The sequence below is a fragment of the Dinoponera quadriceps genome, unplaced genomic scaffold, assembly GCF_001313825.1.
Source record: "Dinoponera quadriceps isolate SergipeBrazil2010 unplaced genomic scaffold, ASM131382v1 scaffold4444, whole genome shotgun sequence".
Taxonomy (NCBI): Eukaryota; Metazoa; Arthropoda; class Insecta; order Hymenoptera; family Formicidae; genus Dinoponera; species Dinoponera quadriceps.
Genome location: NW_014558991.1, coordinates 633,675 through 651,990, shown reverse-complemented (window position 1 = coordinate 651,990; position 18,316 = coordinate 633,675). Strand labels below are relative to the sequence as shown.

The window sequence follows — 18,316 nt, the reverse complement described above, 5'->3', positions numbered from 1 at the left end:
TGTATGGGTCTTCGAAGACGAGTCAAATCCAACAAAAGTTGTTCACGGAAGAAGCACATCGAAGCAAATGGTTTCTTCGGCATTACCGGTCACGTGGCGACAGTGGCGTTAGAGCACCGTAGGACGGTCAATTCTGAATGGTACACGACCATTTGTTTGCCAGAAGTCATCGGAGAAATTCGAGAAAAGCAGAAGAAGAGGCGAATCATTCTTCATCATGACAATGCGAGCTCTCACACATCGGGTCAAACAAAGGAATTTTTGACCGGCCAAAACATCGAATTGATGGATCATCCGCCGTACAGCCCTGATTTGGCACCCAATGACTTTTTTTTTGTTCCCGCACATCAAAAATAAATTACGTGGTCAACGATTTTCGACACCCGAAGAAGCGGTTGATGCATTCAAAACGCATGTTTTGCAGTTACCTCAATCGGAGTGGAAAAAGTGCTTCGAAAATTGGTTCAAACGCATGCAAAAGTGTATTGATCATCATGGCGAATATTTTGAAAAACGATAAAACCAATTTCGATCATAAATATTTGTTTTTTCATTATTAGGCCAGAAATATAAGTAGCAACCCTCGTACACGGCAATCTCCTGGCCGCGATCGCGCCAGTGCAAATCAACTCTCGCTCGAATCGTTTTTCTCGCGTGATAACAAACGAAGGAAATGATTCGGTAATCGATAATCGATAAGAGTTTTTCGTATTTAGGTCCTCCGGAATTCAAGCCGCGCCCCGTGGGCCTCTTACATTAATTTTCGCCGACTTTCTGACGGACCATTAGTCCGCGCAGTATCTCAGATCGATCTCGCGATTGACACATTTGTCCGATTCGACGTTACATTGAACTCCATTTAAACCATTGACTTCGCTTAAGTATTACCACGACCAAGTAATTCTGTTTAATTCATCCGACGACGGAATACACGTTTCGTCCCTTTCTGTGCCTCTCCAATTAAACCCCCAAAATAAGTCTGACGCCAGACTCTCGCCGATAAACAATACACGAGCCAATCCTCGTCTCACGAGTGCACGCAATTAGGCGTGAAAAATTGGCAAGACAGAGAAACGTGCGCTCAGGAAGATTCTATCCTAATAGGGAAGTGCTCGCACGCACGTTTTCCGTTGCATTCGCGTTTACATACTCGCGCTTCGCAATCGTCACGATAACCTCCTCTAATTGCAACGATAAAACGAACTTCGCCGCGTACTCACCGCGCGCCGGCTGCGCTCTGTTCTCTCGACATTGCGCGCGGGATATTATTATATGTATCGAGTGTGTCATCACGATCGGCACAGTCCGAGATGCGACACGCGATCTAGCGTGTTGTGACGCTCGCGTCGCGGCTTGCGCGTATGCAAGCAACGCAGATGTAATTATTCCGGCCCGATCATCGTCGGCACCGGGAGAGCGCGAGAATGTAACAACGGCGCGACGCTAATTGCGGAAGCTATTTACAACGGCAGCTTCGGCCGCGTAACGACCCAATTAATGGCGTTTAATTACTGTCTAACGCGCCACAGTGTTTTCTCTGTCGAGAATCGGGGTCCTCGGCGACATTTGTCTTCCCTCGCGGTAAACCGTTGATAACGCCGCGATAAAAAGTCGCGCGAGTTCATTCCCGCGTATCTTCCGCCGCGCGTGTTTGCTTACGGTAATGCCATAAGGAGAACGCATTTACTTTCGGCCACACTGTATGCGGAGTGTCCTCCAACTTTAATTCGATGTATTCATTCGGCGGAGGAAAAAAGAGACGGGAGGATCCCCGGCTCGAGTAACTTTATAGTATCTAAGATGTATTGAATATTTTATTTGGATAAAACGTCCGCCGGCTTGATTTCACAGTCGGAGACCTTGTGTGATATTCTTCGTAGATATCGCACAAAAAAGTCGGATTGTATCGCTCGGAAAAGGAATAACCAAATGCATTTCGGTTGAAGGAAAGAAAATTTTCGGTTCTTACCACCCGAATGTGTGTTTCTTATAACTAGAAATTCGGCTTCCCTCAACCAGAACGCATATGTGGTTGTTCCTTTTCCGGTTAATGCAACCAGATTTGTTTTCCATATAATATCGCAATAATTATAGTTCTCGGTTGAAGCCGTACGAAGGAAAATCGATGTATCGGTACATAGATTTTTACAAGATTTATTAATCGTCTCTCTCTCTCTCCCTCTCTCTCTCTCTTTATAAATCGAGTTTACGTTAATTTGTGAATAGCGCTGTACACGACGGCACACGCACATCGGAATACATTATTACATCATCGGACCCCATAACACGCACACGCGGATCTCTCGTCACGCGTGGCACTTGCTGCGGATGGGTTGTTCCACCTATCCGTGTGACACGTGTCCCCGCGGCAGTCGATCGTCGTTCGGCAAACAGTGTAGCTTCAATTATGATAATCAATTGGAGGAGCCGCTAGAGAGCAAACGGAATTTACATGCGATATAAAGCCGATGCGTGAGACGCATTTCGACAGCGAAGAATTGCAATTCCATCTAGTCGACGTACATACACACACACACACGTGCGCGAACGCATTGCAGAAAATTGTATGTGGCACGAAAATGTAATGTATAATATGTATAATGTATAATATAAGTGAGAAATCACATTAGCATGATATTTGGCAAAAATTACCTGAAGCTGTTATTAATTAACAGAAAATTATTGAAAAGGTGTCATCCCGCAGACGTTTCTTAAATGTCCCTCTCATTTGCTTCGCGCGAAATTAACCGAGACAGATTAACTGTAAATTATAAATAATTATACAGGCCGAGTGAAAAGTCTGGATACAGCGGAATATCTCGTAAACGATCGCAATTTGGAAAAAAAATGTCTCTCACTCCTCGTATACCAATTGTCGGTCATCCGACTGATACTCATCAGCCCTCTCCTCCCCCGGAGACTCGGACGCCGAATAAACATACAGAAAAAAAGAGAGGTTCACGTTAACCTCCGGCGCGCGTGTCAAGGACATCGCGGTACCCGAGCGTCACATCCTAGCCCGGATCGAGAGCGACAGGATCGAGAGCGCGTAGGTACACGCACTCACGCGTTCACGTACCCCGCGAGCGAGATCACCTCCTCTTCTTCCTTCCTCAATGGGCTTTCGAGCGAGTGGACCGCCCGCTCGGTGGGAGATCCCGAAGAGACCTCGGCAGGGGGAGGACCGAACACGCGCGCGCGAGCTCGGAGAACAGCGATATATGAAGGCGAAACTCGCGCACGTCGCGCACTCGATCGCCCGGAAAGTCTCTCTCTCACACGTGGTGGGCATCGGCAGGAAGCGGCGGTCCTCCGCTTTTCAGGCTCTCCTCTCGTGACGTGACGTTTCGTTTCGATACCTGGCCGTTCGACCATCTCTGTCGCAGCAGCTTGATCGGTTTGCACGATAGCAAAGAAATATCGGCGCGAGTTCGGTGCGAGAAAATACGCACGGGGACGTTGGCGAAGTGGCTCTCCGCTGTAGCGGGATCGTCGAGTGCGAATCCCGTCCACCCACTTCGTCACGTTGAACGTTCGCTCGCTCGAGGAGGGCGAAGGAAGACCCACGTGGGGGTGGTCGAGGAACGATCTCTCGTTGGTACCGCACCGATCATGAGCAAACCGTGGAAAGGTACGTGCTGTGAGGGGAGTCGGAGGAGAGTCGAGTGTTGAACGTCGAAGAGGAGGTCGCAGAGGGGTCTCAAGACCGACGTGGATCGGGGAGGATCGGGATGGATCGCGGTGGCTCGTTCTCGCGTCGTATCGAGGATGGTGGCGAGGAAAAAATCACGAACGCTCGGCCGAAGTTCATTAAGGATGCGTTCGTTGGACCGTAGACGATTGGGAGTAATTTGCATAAAAGAGGAGCAAAATATCGCTCTTATTTTTGCATCGGCATGCTAAATAGGAGCACTTCTCGATGTTGTTCCATTTTACGTAAGTTCGTCCCGAGCAGATAACGCGCGCGCACGAGTACCTTTTTTCTTACCTTACTTCACGCACTGTACGTGTCTCGAGGAGATTGGTCGGCTCAACGACGATGCGGACGAACGGAATTCAAGGTAGCATCGTGACGATGCATGCGAACGTGCGTCGTTTGTTGACTGAATAGTAAATTACACAGGCAAACTGCGCGGTTCCGCGATCCGGAGCACCAGCCGACGTGCCACCAGGTGTCGCGGAATGAATAGTACAAATGTGGAAGATTCCACGAGACGGGACGAGATCGGAAAGCGGGAGTGGAGAATCCCCACGTATCGGGGAGTGCCTGAGGATGTATTAACGGCCGAATTACGGATCGCGTTATCGCTCATGTCATTTGGCGAAAACTGCCGGCGCCCGAAAGCACCGGGCTCTTAAACGACCTCTTAAACGAGGCTTCTCCGAGAATTATCCGTGATCAGAGCGGCGTCAGTCGCCAAACCGCCCATTTCGGCTTTTATCTCGAATTGGTCCCCCACGTTTCTTTCTCTCTCGGCCACGATATCACCGGTGCTTTTTAATCACGGCTGTGTACTCAGTATCCACTCCACCGTACTCGTAAAGCCGCTCGGACATGTATTCTTCGTGCCTCTGATATCTTGATTGAGAGGTGATAAAGAGAGCTTAACATATTTGCCCTCGCTACGTTAACTCGCTCCACTCGAATCAGTTTAATTATTATGCAATTATCTAACGTATCAGATTAAGAGATTATTTAGCCTACAATGAGAATTTGAGATTTAAGAAACCGAACAATCATAATTGATTTTTCTTCTATAATTCGGCCGTGATTGGTCAATTTCTTAAGGCTTAGAGCTTAAAGCATCTATTGTAGACCGGGGCTTAGATATATCTAATTTCCTTTGTTGTTCGTCTAATCATATATATACATACACATAAATATATCGCAAATTCACAAATTACAGATTAAATTTTCATATAAGCGGCGAAGCGTCACGAGTCGCGTCAAGCGAAAATCGGATTTCAATTAATCGCCGCGCGATCCGGCCGGCCAATTCGCCCAAAAGTTGTCTGCACTTTTCTCTTTCTCAGGCGTGAAGGAGTTCGTCGGCCTGGAGGAGGTCACCAAGCTGGACTTTCTGGTGATGCTGTTCGCCGAGACTCTGGGCACGTTCCTGTTGGTCCTCATAGGATGCGCCTCGTGCATCACATGGGTGGCCGCGACGCCGCCGACCGTCGTGCATATTGCGTTCACCTTCGGCCTCGCGGTAGCGAGCTTGGCGCAGGTGAGTCGTAGAATTGATACGTGCACACGTGTGTGTGTGTGTGTGTGCATGCGTGCAAAATGAACGGGCGGAAACTGCAACTGTCCGAAGAACCGATTTCCATGGAACAAAGTGCACTCGCTCCGGCTGCGAGGCGTAAAATCCAGCGGCATGTTTAGAGATGCATCGTGTTTCCTCCTTCGTTTTCTCCTCTTCCTTTCCTTCCTCCACGCTCGTATCGCGCTCGTAACAGATGAGTCTCGCGATCGGCGATACGCCAGGTAAAAACACAATGTTCTCCATTAAAAAGCGATTAGGATTCAGACGCTATAATTAATCCGCGGCTCGAGGACGCGAATTGAGAATGGATTCATCGTCATTCGGCGACGAGTAAAAAGACGGAACGACGCAATTCCGCGAGGAAGAAAGAAATTCCCGCTGGCTTCGCCGTGGGAATCTCGCGTTATAGATGGACAGTCCTGTCGAATACATAAAAGCCTCGGCACCATCCTCGGCCATATTTTAATCGCCCGCTCTGCCAGATTTGCATTTCACGGAGACGAAGTCGCACGAAGGAAAAAACCGGCGCCGGTATAAAAGTATCGCCGGCTCGTCACATGTACGTGTGCGTGTGTCGCGTTACGACTAATAATTAATCAACATATGGCCGGCTCGGCGTAAAATACATCTGACGGAGTCGACGCGGAGTTTTCGCTCGCGTCTCGAAATCGTTGAACGTTGCGCGTTTGCTTTTCGGGAGCGAAGTAAGGTAAAGGTGAGATAAATTCCTTCGGTGTTCTTCGCGCTTTATAGCAGGTAGCGCACCGACCGGCGGGGCTTTATCGTCTCTTTTATAGCGATGCGATAATGACGATAATGCCGCCGGAATGTTCCGTCGTTTTGCCGTGTGATTAATGAATAATATATAATCAGTACCTCTTTCCCGGTGATATATTCAAATTCGATTATGCCACGCCGCTGGCACGCTTGATTCAAAATATTCAAGGTGGAACACGCCGCGTGTACGCTTCATCCGAACGCTCTGTATTTCGAGGCGCGGAGTGGGGGCTCCATTCACTTCGCTCAAATTTCGCGACCGCTCGCCTAATCGCTCTCACTCTCGTTCCATGAATCGAGCTTTTCCCTCGTCGTGAGAACCGCCGGGAGAATCAATCGCGCGCGGTCGTGATTTATCACGCCGTACGCTTCGTACGACAATGCCTCGCACAACAGCGATCGATCGAGATTTTGCGAAGAAAATAACGATAACAGCGGGGGAGAGGGCGGTCTACAGAGAGGGAAAGGATAATAATATTATTTTTCCCCGATTAAGAAGCGGAAGTCTCATCGGACCCGACGCGATCGCTGCGACGGCGAATTACATCGAATTCCAACGCGAATTTTTCTCACTCACGGAAGAATCACGGAAAATCGCGGTATCGCTCGGCCTCTCTCTGTCTCTCTCTTTCTCTCTCTCGCGAAAGCCGCGTTCATGCGAGACGCCGGTTACGCGCGATTCCGATCGAAACTTCGCCGTTCCGGAAAGAGCCGACGATGAGGTAACGTCGAGCGATGCCGGTAAAACCAGGTAATCTTCAATCACGGCCCGATCGAGGCGAGAGATTGAGATACATCGCGGGAGTATCCGCCCGGAATATCGATAGCGACGATGCCATTGGCGCGAGATCGCCTCTTATCAGCGGGCATCTGAATCGGCTCGTTGCAAAATCGCGAAGTCGTAAGACGTGAGAAGCCGATTTTATCTCCGTAATCGTCTTCGATTTCGCGCGCTTCATTGCGCGTTGCGCCTTTCCTTCGTTTCGCGAAGATCTCCGAAATTTCTCGAAGATTTCTTCCTCGAGAATCCCGGCGGCGGATGTTCGACGAATGTCACGGGCATCCGCGACATTCCATCGGGTGACGCGGAATCGGTCGGTCGATGAAGGTATCGAAGGTAAATAGACGAACGAGAAGAGAGGATCGAGGATCATCTTTAAATTCCCGCCCGGCTCGTCCTTTCGAATTCGCGGGGCTGACCTCGTCCTCGAAACAATTTATGGCGCGCTGTCGACACGCGAACTTTCGGCGAACGTGTCGGCGTCGATTTGTGGAGAACACTCGAGCAGCCTCCTTATATCAATCAGGATCCGCGCGACGATCGCGAGGATGTGAATGGGTGCCGTCCGGCGCGGATGTTTCCGAGGATTGTCGCAATCGAACGTGGGAAGTCAGGAATAAATCGACGGTCCCGCCGGTTTCGGTTTTACACGATTGAAAAACGAGAGTGCTACCGTTCAATATTTACTTGATCTAAGTAAAATGGTTACTCCAATACTCACCGGCGAACGTTTACAACAAATATTCACTAGAATTATAAGCTATTAAAGTGTAATTAAATTGATAGAAATATTATTTCAGTTAAAACACTGATAACCAGATAATTACGTTCACTTGATTCTAACATTTTGCTCGGTGCGCGTTCCTCAGAGAATTCGTCTCTTCGCGCATAAGTAAACAAATAAACAAATAAGAAATTTTCCCTATCGACCGAGCTGTAAATATGCGGGAAGGACACGGCGTTGTCTCTCGTTTCACGCCGATGTTCGCCGACAGTCCCAACTTCGGACTCGGAACTCGGGGCCAACTCTGATGATGACTGACGTTCCGTGTGCTGAAGAATGAAATCGAAAGCGTGAACTTCGGCTTAGTCGCGACGCGACGATTTTAATTGAAGCGCATACACACTCACGCACGCGCGCTCGCGCGTGCGCACGCACGCACTCGCGTGTGGGCCCGCTCGCGCGAGCGGGCCCGCCGTGGAAGGGTAAATAAGGCCGCCGGTTCGCCCAAGGGGGTCTAACTCTGTCCGGAGATGGTGTAATTCTGCCCCGGAGGCTCTGACAACCTACTCGAGAGCTCCGCGAGAGCAGCACTCTTATTCCGTGTGCGTCGCCCTTTTGATACTTCACTTTCCGACAGCCCGCGGCGCGGATGCGAGTAGTGTCTACAGGGTGCCCTAGAATTCACATGATTTTGTTCTTTTTATTCCTTTTTCTTTGTCTCTTGCCTCGGAAGTCCTCGCTACGAGAGACTCCTCGCGAGATCGAATTGCGTTTCGAACGGAAATCGAAGGTCATTTTCCGCTCGCGAAATTTTCAGCTTTGTCGGCTTCGTCGAGGCGCGATGCTCGTCAGCTGACATTAGTAACGATATTGTTTCTAGATCGAATGGTACATCTTTATCTATCTCGCGAGATAAGGAAATTGAATGATGAATTTATACAAGTGCTCGCCGCGCGACAGCTCGTCGCTTAGTAATAAAGCTGCCGTTAATGAAAAGGTGACTCTTCTACCGGCGCGCCAGAGGGAATTCTCGGACAAACGGCGTATTGAGTGACGCTGGAGAAATATTTGAGACACGACGCGCCACGTCGTGTGTGTATATATCTAGATGAAATAATTGTCGGATAATTATGACGAATCTAGTACGCGATGAGAGGAGCTCTCTCGTGGCGCTCTAATTGCGCTAACCACGCTGGCCGCTAATAAATCGTTGCTTGAGTAAATCTCGATTCTTGCGGACCCGAGCTTAATTCTGTATTCCCACAGAGCACAGGCCTCCAAAGGATATTCTAAAGACGTTCAAAAGACGTTCTACGTCCTTAGAACGTCCACGGAACGTTCCTCGAATACAGTATACCGCGTGAGCCATTATATACTGAGAAATTCATTCAGTTGACTCAAACTAAATTCTTATTTGAATATGGGCAAAGGAATGTTTCAATTACATAGAAATTCGGAGAAAATTAGGAGGAACAAAAACCCGATCAAGATCGGCAGTAATGTTAACTCGAATTAAGGTCTCACGTTCAGGAATTCAACGATTAATGGCACAACTCGAGTCCGAGGGCCGAAAACGGGCACCCGCTTCGCGAGAGAGGAGTCCAAAGACAAAAAGGAGCAGCTCGCGATTGTTGCGTATGAGTTGCGCAAGCGTTATTATATTAAAATCCCCTCTGTGCACTTGCAACTTCGTGCAACGCGACCATTCCTCATCCTTGTACTTCGTCATCTTTCTCTCGCACGTCGGCCAAGAGAAAGAGAATTACGGTACTAAGAAAGAAAAAAAGACTGGGATATCGCGGCATAAGGGAAGACGATGAGAGGGCTAAGGTGAGGGAGGGAGCGAAGAGAATGGGAAGAAGTACGAATGAGAAAGAGAGAGACAGAGATAGGGGGGGGAGGGAGATGCCAGATGTGCAGAGTCACACTCGATCCTGTTCCGAATGCAAATCGCAACGCATCTCGCTCCGTATTATACGCAAATGCGCGCTCTTCAGTATGCGCGAGCGCGAGGTATCGTGAAGCGAGAAGAACGCTCGCGAACGCTTCTTGCGCAATATCAGATGCAACAACAGTGACTCAAAACATCAGTTGTCGCATCGGTAAACGAGAGGCAGAGATTTTAGAAGCTCTTCGACAAATTGATATTCCCGCGGCCGTGAGTCGTTCGTGAAGCGTCGGCAGTCTTCTTTACGGCGTAACGCGCGCGTTGGCGCACCGCGTGCGCCAGGTCTCGCCTTCGGAATGGGAGGACAGACGGGACAAGAAAGAATCGAATAAAACGGAAGGATGCTTTCTGTATCTTCACAGAGATCGCGTCCGAGATTGTTCGTAACTGCGAATTCTCAAACTCCTCTCTCGTTAATCGTCGACTCGTTAGACGCCGACCGCTAATCGCTCCGCTGCGAGAATACACTCCTCTCGACACGCGGACGTATTTCTCTACCTCGTCGGTTCTACTTCCCTGCGCGAGCCTGCGTCTCGCCGTTTTGTGCAATATGTGCCGTGCCGCGCGGCTGCATTGTTTTCTTTCGGGAGAATTGGCTCTCGCCAATATTGATTTTAGCCGGGCCAAGGCTTTCGACACTTGAGTTTCGATGCTTCATTTTCTCCCGAGTTAAGGAGAAGCTTACGTCACTTTGCTTTCCACGGTACTTTCGGCGAGCCCGGGGTTCACGCGGAGTTTCCTCAAATTTCACGCGCCGCACCCTTCTGAGGAAGAAACGGCACGAGTCGAGCGCGGCGCACCGACGGGAGAAATTGGCGTGTTGGAGATTTCGCGTGATAAAATGAAAATAGGATCGAAAGAAAGAGCGGAATCGCGACGGGCTCGTCGCACGTAATAAAACGGAGGCGTGGAAAAGGCAGAAAAGGGAGAAATCTCTAGCGGAGAGCATCTAGCGTGAGATCTATCCGCGGATAAAATCCGTTCCGCGGCAAAAGAGCGACGGTGTATCCTTCGGCAAACATTAGAGTCATCTTGCTGGGGGCCTTTTCGGGCCCCGAGAGGGGCCGCTCCCTCGTGCGCCGCGCTGTTACGCAACGCGAGGCCCACGGGCGAAAGATCATTGTCCTACGCTTTGCAGCTCTCGTGTGCGTCACGCAGCCCAATTATGTCTACACGCAGGCCCGCAGTGAAAAGGATAAGTCTCTAAGAGATGGAGATTGATGGGCCCGATACCCCTGTCGGGGCCGCGTATGCATCCTCGAGTTATTCAATCGCGGTCGCATTATAGTCGGGAGAAACTTACAATGAAAATCACTCCGCTAAATAAACTCTCGGCAGAGAGGTTCACAAAGAGATCGAGTCCCTACCGATGCGATCGCGCGGTTGAGTTATTTGCAACTTTCCACTCAATTATCGCGATCTCCTGTTATCGCCGATAATTGCGACGTCTTGGCGGGACGTAATTGCCGAATGCGATGGCGAATAAGGACTGATTTATTTAGGTTGAGACGGGACTATGTTCATTCGAGAGAACAGCGCTTATATTAGAGGCCTGAGTAAGAGAGTATATAACATTAGTGCCGAACTAAAACCCAGCCGAACTTCCGGCAAGTTTGTTCGCTTGTCAATTTCGACGACTAATTTTTGCTCGCTGATTCTTTCCTTTCTTTTTCGCGTACTCAGCTCTAACGCGACGGACACTCGATTAATTCACAGCACGCCGCTTCCAGCGTAAAACAAATACGACCACGATGCGCGTAATTCACTGTGACATATCGCAGCAGCCGAGAGAGGAGTCCCTCCCGATCCTGCGCGCACGAATTTGTAACGGGGCCCGGACACCTTACGGTAATTACCGACAATGGCGTGGCCCGTTATTTAATGCCCGCGCGTCTCGTATTTAACGCTTTCAACGGCGGCAGTTCGACTCGAAGGGCGGAGAGGCGCGTAATTTGCGTCGCTGGCTGCACGCGTCTCGTTAACGGCAGGCCCACGCTCGTCGCCTCTCCTCTTGGTCGCCTTCCCATTTCATATCGACGTGTAGTACCCTCTCGACGTCTCAATCTCCCTCTCACTCGCGCCTATTATTATTTATCGCCGCGATTGTTCCGGGCTATACGCTGTGCGTCTATCGCACCGTCGATACCGTAGTCGGAGTCGTCATTAACAGTGTCGAAACAGAACGGCCGGTGTCGAAACAGGGACGACACAGCGCCGTTTATCGCTTCTACACCTAATCCGAGAAACAAGAACGAACGGCACGTGGGCGGCTCGTGGGAGAAAAAAGGAGCGTCGCTTCGTTTTATCGCGATTTAACCGCGACCCGGCGAAATGACTACTGGAAGGAGAATTTGGCAATAAGCGCGGAAAATTTTGGCGAATATTTGGTTACCGCGACAATCGGCACACTAAATGTCAAGAAATTTCATTGAGCACACAGCTTATGTAATAACAAATCACGTCCACGAACAAGGTGGCGATGTTGATTCAATCTGAAAAAAAAAAGACATTACTCATGGGTACCCCTAATATCTGGTCGGCGAATTTTCACCGCAAATTTTAATACTTATTACCAAATCCTTATTTCAGTTAGAGAGCCGAGCCGGCGAGCCTTCGGCCGACCAGGCACTATTCGCCTAAAACAGAAGAATGATTCAAGGCGACCGACTTCTCTCGGCCGTCATTCGCGCGTCGTCATTCTAGGACGGCTCGGACGAGCGGAGGACTCCTCCGCGTTGTTGCACCTGTCCGCCTGCTCGCCACGCTAATTCGAAGTTTCAGCAACGCGCCGTCGTCTCACACGTGCGCTCGCTCGTCCGCGCGAAAAAGGAGCGCGGCACGTGTGCCGTGGCGAGCACGCGTATCCTCAGGATCGGATCTTGTTTAGTTCCCGACGAATCGGAGCGTCGTCGTCGTCGGCGCCTTTCTATTTTATCAGACGCTCCATCTTCCCCCTTTCACTCCATTATCCTTATCACACTGCCGCTATTGATTCGTACTCACGCCGGGGGAAAACGGAAAAATTCACACATCGCGTCGAGAGAAAGAGAGATGAACGCAGCGAAATCGGTCCCGGATCTTTCACTTGGTCACGCATTACTCAATGCACTACTCTCGTTGTACGCCTCGGTATTATTCCCTTTCAGTCCGATCCTGCGCGCTTTACACGCGGTAGCGCGTACGTAGCCGCGGGCTGTGGGTCGCAAGGCCCCGAGGGCGCGAGACCGCGGGATAATTCGAGAATCTACGATCTACGCGAGAGCTGACGTCGGTGAAATTAATTTCATTATCCGTCCTGCCTCTCTCTCTCTTTTTCTGCCGCTTGAAAGCTGCGAAGAGGCGAGATATCCGCGAGAAGCGCGCCCAAGAGCCCCGCGAGGGATTTTGATCTTCTCGTACGATTACTGAAAAGAGACCTGAAGAACGAGATTGTGTGTTTCTCGCTTAGTTCCCTTGAGAAGAAAGCGAGCTTTACGTGCGCGATATCCGCGTGCGAAAGAAGACAGGAGGCTCGAAAAGTTCGGCGCGATCACGGCGAGATAGGGCCCGAAAAACGGGACTCACGACGTGGTGTTTCGGGGGTCCGGCGCGCATTTCGCACACCGCAGCTCTCGGGGGCCCGTTTATTGCTTTTCTCAGAACGAGAGATTGCGCCAAGGCAAGGCCGATGAGTCGCGGAAAGTGGCATAACTCTCCTCTTTCGAGGCGCGCGCTTTAAGCGACGCTTTTATACGTCCGAACGGGCCCGTCGACGTGTCGCGAGCACGTGTCAATTAAAGAGCCCAGGTGCACAGTCGCGGGGAATTTTCGTTTCACCGGCGACGGCCAGCCAATCGCGCGACCACGACCGCCGTTGGTCCCGTATAATCAATTTTTCGCCTATCGATCTCGCTCTCGAAATTTCTCGGAGTCCCGCTCGAAACGTGAGTGAAAAGTGACAATAGTTTCTACAGTTTTGAAGACTCGGGAAAAACCAATTTTTTCTCCCATCTTCCCGTAGATTTCTTCGGTTTCTATCCCAAGGATGGAAGAATTCGTTTAGGAAAATTCATGTGTGTCCGGTTAAAACCTGCTACATTTACTTCTTCTTCTTCCGTAAGGAAGGCAGGAAAATCCGTAAAAATCCGCGAGAAAGTGAGAAAAAACCGATTTTTTCCGAGAGTTTAAAACTATCGTATTCTCACTCGAAGCGGTAGTGAAAAAAATAATGCCACTTGCGAAATCGCGATAAATATTTCGCTCATACTTAGGGTGAATTCCGACTCAGTACGAGAGAATATTTCAATCGGTCGTAGTGAATATGTTTCTGTGAAGTATGGTAAGGTATGCGGCCGGTCACAAAAAGGTTGCAACACTTTTCTTCCGATGAATTTCACAACGCATCTCGCCTCCAACAGGAATATGTATCTCCTGAGAATTACTGAAAAAACAAATTCTCCTATCGGACACGGGTTGTGTTCCGAAACTAATAAAAAAAAAGTGTTGCAACCTTTATGTGACTGGTCCACTGAAATATATCCATACTGGAAGAGGCACTGGGCCTCGAAAAGTGGAAGCCGACAGAGAGGCTAATTTTAGGGTATTCCCTCTCTGTCGCACACATATGCGTCGCTCTCTTTCGAAAGAGATAAGTATAAGTATATAGGTGGGTATAAGTAAGAGATAGACAGCCCTAAACTTCTGTCTCAGGCGCGCTTTCGGTCCATAAGCGTTATATGACAGTGCCTCTTTCAGCACATACATATATTTCAATGGATTGGCCATATATCAAATTCACTCTTCAATTTCGAGTGAAAACATTCACTCGACGACTCAAAGTGGAGAATTCATTTTGTACAGTCGGCGTTGTGTATGCTGTGCTATTCCCTTAAAACAACAACAATGACGACAACGACAACAAATTATACGATTTTCAGCCTTATAATCATTACAAGGTAAGGCCAACATTATAAGGTTGAAAATCACATAAAATACTCGAATTATAACGATAGAATTGCAATCGCTTTAATGTATAAAATTGTATAATTGTATGAAAATTATGTAATTTTTGCAGGGGACAAAATTAGCTGTCGACGTAATACAACTGAAATTTCATTACTAGATCTAGTTTTTAGCAGGAGCTACAGGAATCAGCTGAATGAATTAAATTTCAGTTGTATTATATAGACAGCTAATTTCTACCCGTGGGAGCTAGCTTTTCTCCGTGTGATGTACAGTACAGCACACATGATGCCGATGTATAAGTGAAGAATCGTTCGAATTCGAGCGACTCAGTGTCTGCTCACTCTACATTTCGAGTGAGACTCCGACTTTAGAAATTTAAAGAGCACCCTGTCGACCTCACCCCCGTTGCATCGGCGAGATCTTGCCCGGGAGAGGTAACGGAACAATTCTCTCTTCACTATTATCCGTGCGTAGGGAATTCACGACGTCGCTAATCGCGAAATCGCTAATCGCCGCAGACAGGATCGCGACTCGGTCCGCGACGAGAGACAGCGCGAACGGCGGGGGATGAGAATCGAGAGAGAGGAGATAAAGGGAGTAGAGAAAAGAGAAGTCGCTTGCGTAATCCTGGTCGGCGCATATGTGTGCCGATCGCCCGCGGCGAGCCGAGACCTTGCCGGCGTGCATGAGAACTGGGCCGCGCCGGGCCCGTCCATCGGGCCCCAATCGGGCCCGGAGTCGTCGGACCTAGACGATACGGACGACGCCGCCGAGTCTGCGATGTCCCGCATACCGGATCAATCCGGACGATCGGGAGGAAGGCTCTATTTATACGGACGTGAGCAGAGAGGACTGCCCAACTCGTGTCTCGCTCTCTCTTGGAGAGAGAACGATTATCCACATATTCCTGAGTCGGAATTTGGGCCCTGTGTTAAATCTTTGATTCTACAACTACACAGAGGAAAAGGTTTCCTTAGAATTAGTATTTCTACTTATTCGGCTGAAAATTTCTTTCGTAGAAACAACGTATACTTATACGAAATATTATTTGTTGAGTAAGAATCTTATTGTCTCATTCAAGAAAGTCTCTGTTATTTAACGGAAAGAACGCCTGATGGTGTCTTAGATTTCTGTCTTCTGTCGCTGTTTTAGCGACAAAATAGTTTGTCGAAGGTAGTGTTAAAATCCTCAATAGAACGAAAGGTTCCAAAGAGAAGTTAAGAAGTGTCGGTGTTGTCAAAGTAAGTTTTTATTAGTCTATAGGCTGTCCAAATAGGCGTAAATCATCCTTAAGGGCACCAAAGTAGCATCAAAAAAATTTCAACTCGGATCAGGCAAATTAAGTGCTTCCCATACCGACGCGTAAGTGTTCGTCACGACGAAATTCAGTCATTGACTCATCATTATCGCTGGCTGTTATCAACGCATCACCATGCGATTACCATATTTAAATATTAATTAAAATCAACTGTGTAACTCGCACGCGCACGTGCACATTGCGCAACTTGATTTGTTTATAGGATATGCGCGCGTGAGCCGCTCTCTCAGGGGCGTTTCTACGGTTAAACGAACTGTTCATCCGCTTATCCGGCCGAGGAGAGTCGGACGTGCTCGCGAGATTGTCTCTCAAATCGTTCGTGCGATCTGTGTAATTACACGGTGAGCACGCAAGGGGAATTACAAGCAGGCGTTTACGCGCACTGCTGACGAGACTGTCAAAAGACCGGCGTCATTTGCTCGTTAGGAAATCATCCGAGATAAATCCGTTTCGGCCGCAACGCGATGCGGCCACCGATTGCGAAAGGGGGTTTAGAAATGTCCCCACGAGCTCGATTTTGCCGCACGTGCGCGGCCGCAAGCTCGAAAAGCTGATTGAAAAAAAGTGTTCGAAACCTTTTGAAAACTGACGTGCAACGATAACGTGACGTGATATACTGGTATATAATTTACAAATGCAGTACGACTGATTTCTGCGACGTTCCTAACGCGATTCTCGAATTTCAGGCTTTGGGACCGATCTCCGGCTGCCACGTGAATCCGGCTGTGTCGTTCGGTCTGCTGGTCAGCGGGAACTGCACGTTCCTCAAAGCCGTTAGTTACATGGTCTGCCAATGTTGCGGCGCTATCGCGGGCTCCGCAGTTCTCAAGGTACACGAAGTTATTTGATCAATTTCATATGATAATACAGTCCTTGTGGAATCTCGAATCTTGAGGAAATCCTCGGCCAAATCGAAAAACCTCGCCGCTCCGAGACGAAAAACCTTGTCCCTTTTCTTTTTTTTTCATTATCCGCCGGCTGCGGCGATATTGCATAATTGATAAAACGCGCTCTCTCGTCTGAGATCGTCGGTGTCGTGTGTTGGGATGTATTCATTTAAGAACGCTCGCACTGCTCACGCGTAATCGTAAGGATTGTCCGGCCGAAGCGTGAAATTGATCGTTGATAGCCTGTCATTTCGGTGATCGCGCGCGACGCGGCGCGGCGCGACTCGCAAAAGTGCCGTCCACCCGTATCAATTAAATCGCCGTTGCGCAAGGTCAAGGTTTACTCTCATCGAGATCCGGGGCTCCGTTGATCGTGTGCACACCCATTACATCAGAGAGAGAGAGAGAGAGAGAGAGAGACCGTCGGACTCGCACTCGGCCGGACGCATTCTCGCACGTGCGCGCGACTCTGTACGTGTCGTTTCGAATAGTATTTTGCCGAGATGGAGGAGCTGATTTGTTTTATTTTTGCGTCACGATTCAATCGTTCACGATTGCGTGATCCTAGAGAGAAAAAAAAAAAGAGTCGTTAAAATGTGAAAGAGCGGTCTTTCGAGACACAAAGCGATACTCACAGTCAGTTTCAGTTTTAATATTTATGAATTATGTCATTAATTAACAGTTTAAAAACATTTATAAGACGCTATGTCGACAATTTAAAAAAATCCACATGTATAAAATCAACGTTTCAAAAGATCGATTTAACGTTCCACGCTTACTTTCCTTTTGCTTCACCTCGAGTCCTCCAGGTCGAATCTCTGACCGAGTCGTCTCGTTGCAGCTGATAATGCCGGCGGCGCAGAAGTCCTACGGCCTGGGCGCTACCATGCTGGGGCCCGGGGTGACGATCGTCCAGGGTATCGTAATGGAGGCGATCATCACGTTTCTGCTGGTACTGGTGGTGCACGCGGTCACAGACCCGAAGCGTACCGACACGCGAGGCTGGGCCCCGCTGGCGATCGGCCTGACGATCTCGGCGGCCCACATGGCAGCGGTGCCGTTCACGGGCAGCAGCATGAACCCCGCGCGGACTCTGGGTCCCGCCGTGATCGACGGCCACTTCAGCAACGTCTGGATCTACTGGGTCGGCCCGATCGCCGGAGGCTGCACGGCCGGTGGCGTCTACAGGATGGGCCTGAGATCCAACAAGGACGACGACGAGGCATCGTACGACTTCTGAGGGGAACACCCGGCTAGTAGAGATGAACCCCGCAGACCAGATGAGTCTCCCCACTCCCCTTTGTCGTTCTTCTTAATTAAGAAACTAGGTATTAGCATTCTCCTGGAACACGGACGAAAGGAGGACTTCGGTTATCGTGATCGGCGCGATCGTCATAATTCGGTCGCGTTAGCCGAACTCGATTGACAGTAATCGACGTGAACACCTCTCGGTTTGTGTAAATTTTACAGCCACTATTTTGTACGTCACCCTACCCTGAGTTTTGTATATATTGTACTTAAAGTAGCTCGTAGCGACCGAATGTATTGTCTAGCGATTTAATATAGTCCAGTATTGTCTGAAACTTAAATGAGTAGTTTACGGCGCACCTCCCGTGCGAATGATACAAACGTGAAGGCATTAACAAATACACTTATTTTTTGTCATCAAT

General features: G+C 49.2%; 1 protein-coding gene across 5 annotated transcripts in view; it reads left to right on the top strand.

Moving 5' to 3' along the window:
* Nucleotides 1-18,316, top strand: part of LOC106750038 (aquaporin AQPAn.G-like) — a 122,286-nt gene extending 103,970 nt beyond the window's left edge. Inside the window, exons 1-4 of one of the 5 annotated variants that reach the window (XM_014630078.1) lie at nt 1,289-1,802; nt 5,035-5,228; nt 16,446-16,589; nt 17,488-18,316. In XM_014630078.1, the coding sequence (XP_014485564.1) occupies nt 5,088-5,228; nt 16,446-16,589; nt 17,488-17,886 (684 nt within the window). In that variant the 5' untranslated portion in view covers nt 1,289-1,802; nt 5,035-5,087 and the 3' untranslated portion in view covers nt 17,887-18,316. The other 4 variants (XM_014630075.1, XM_014630074.1, XM_014630077.1 and 1 more) reach the window with 4 other exon arrangements.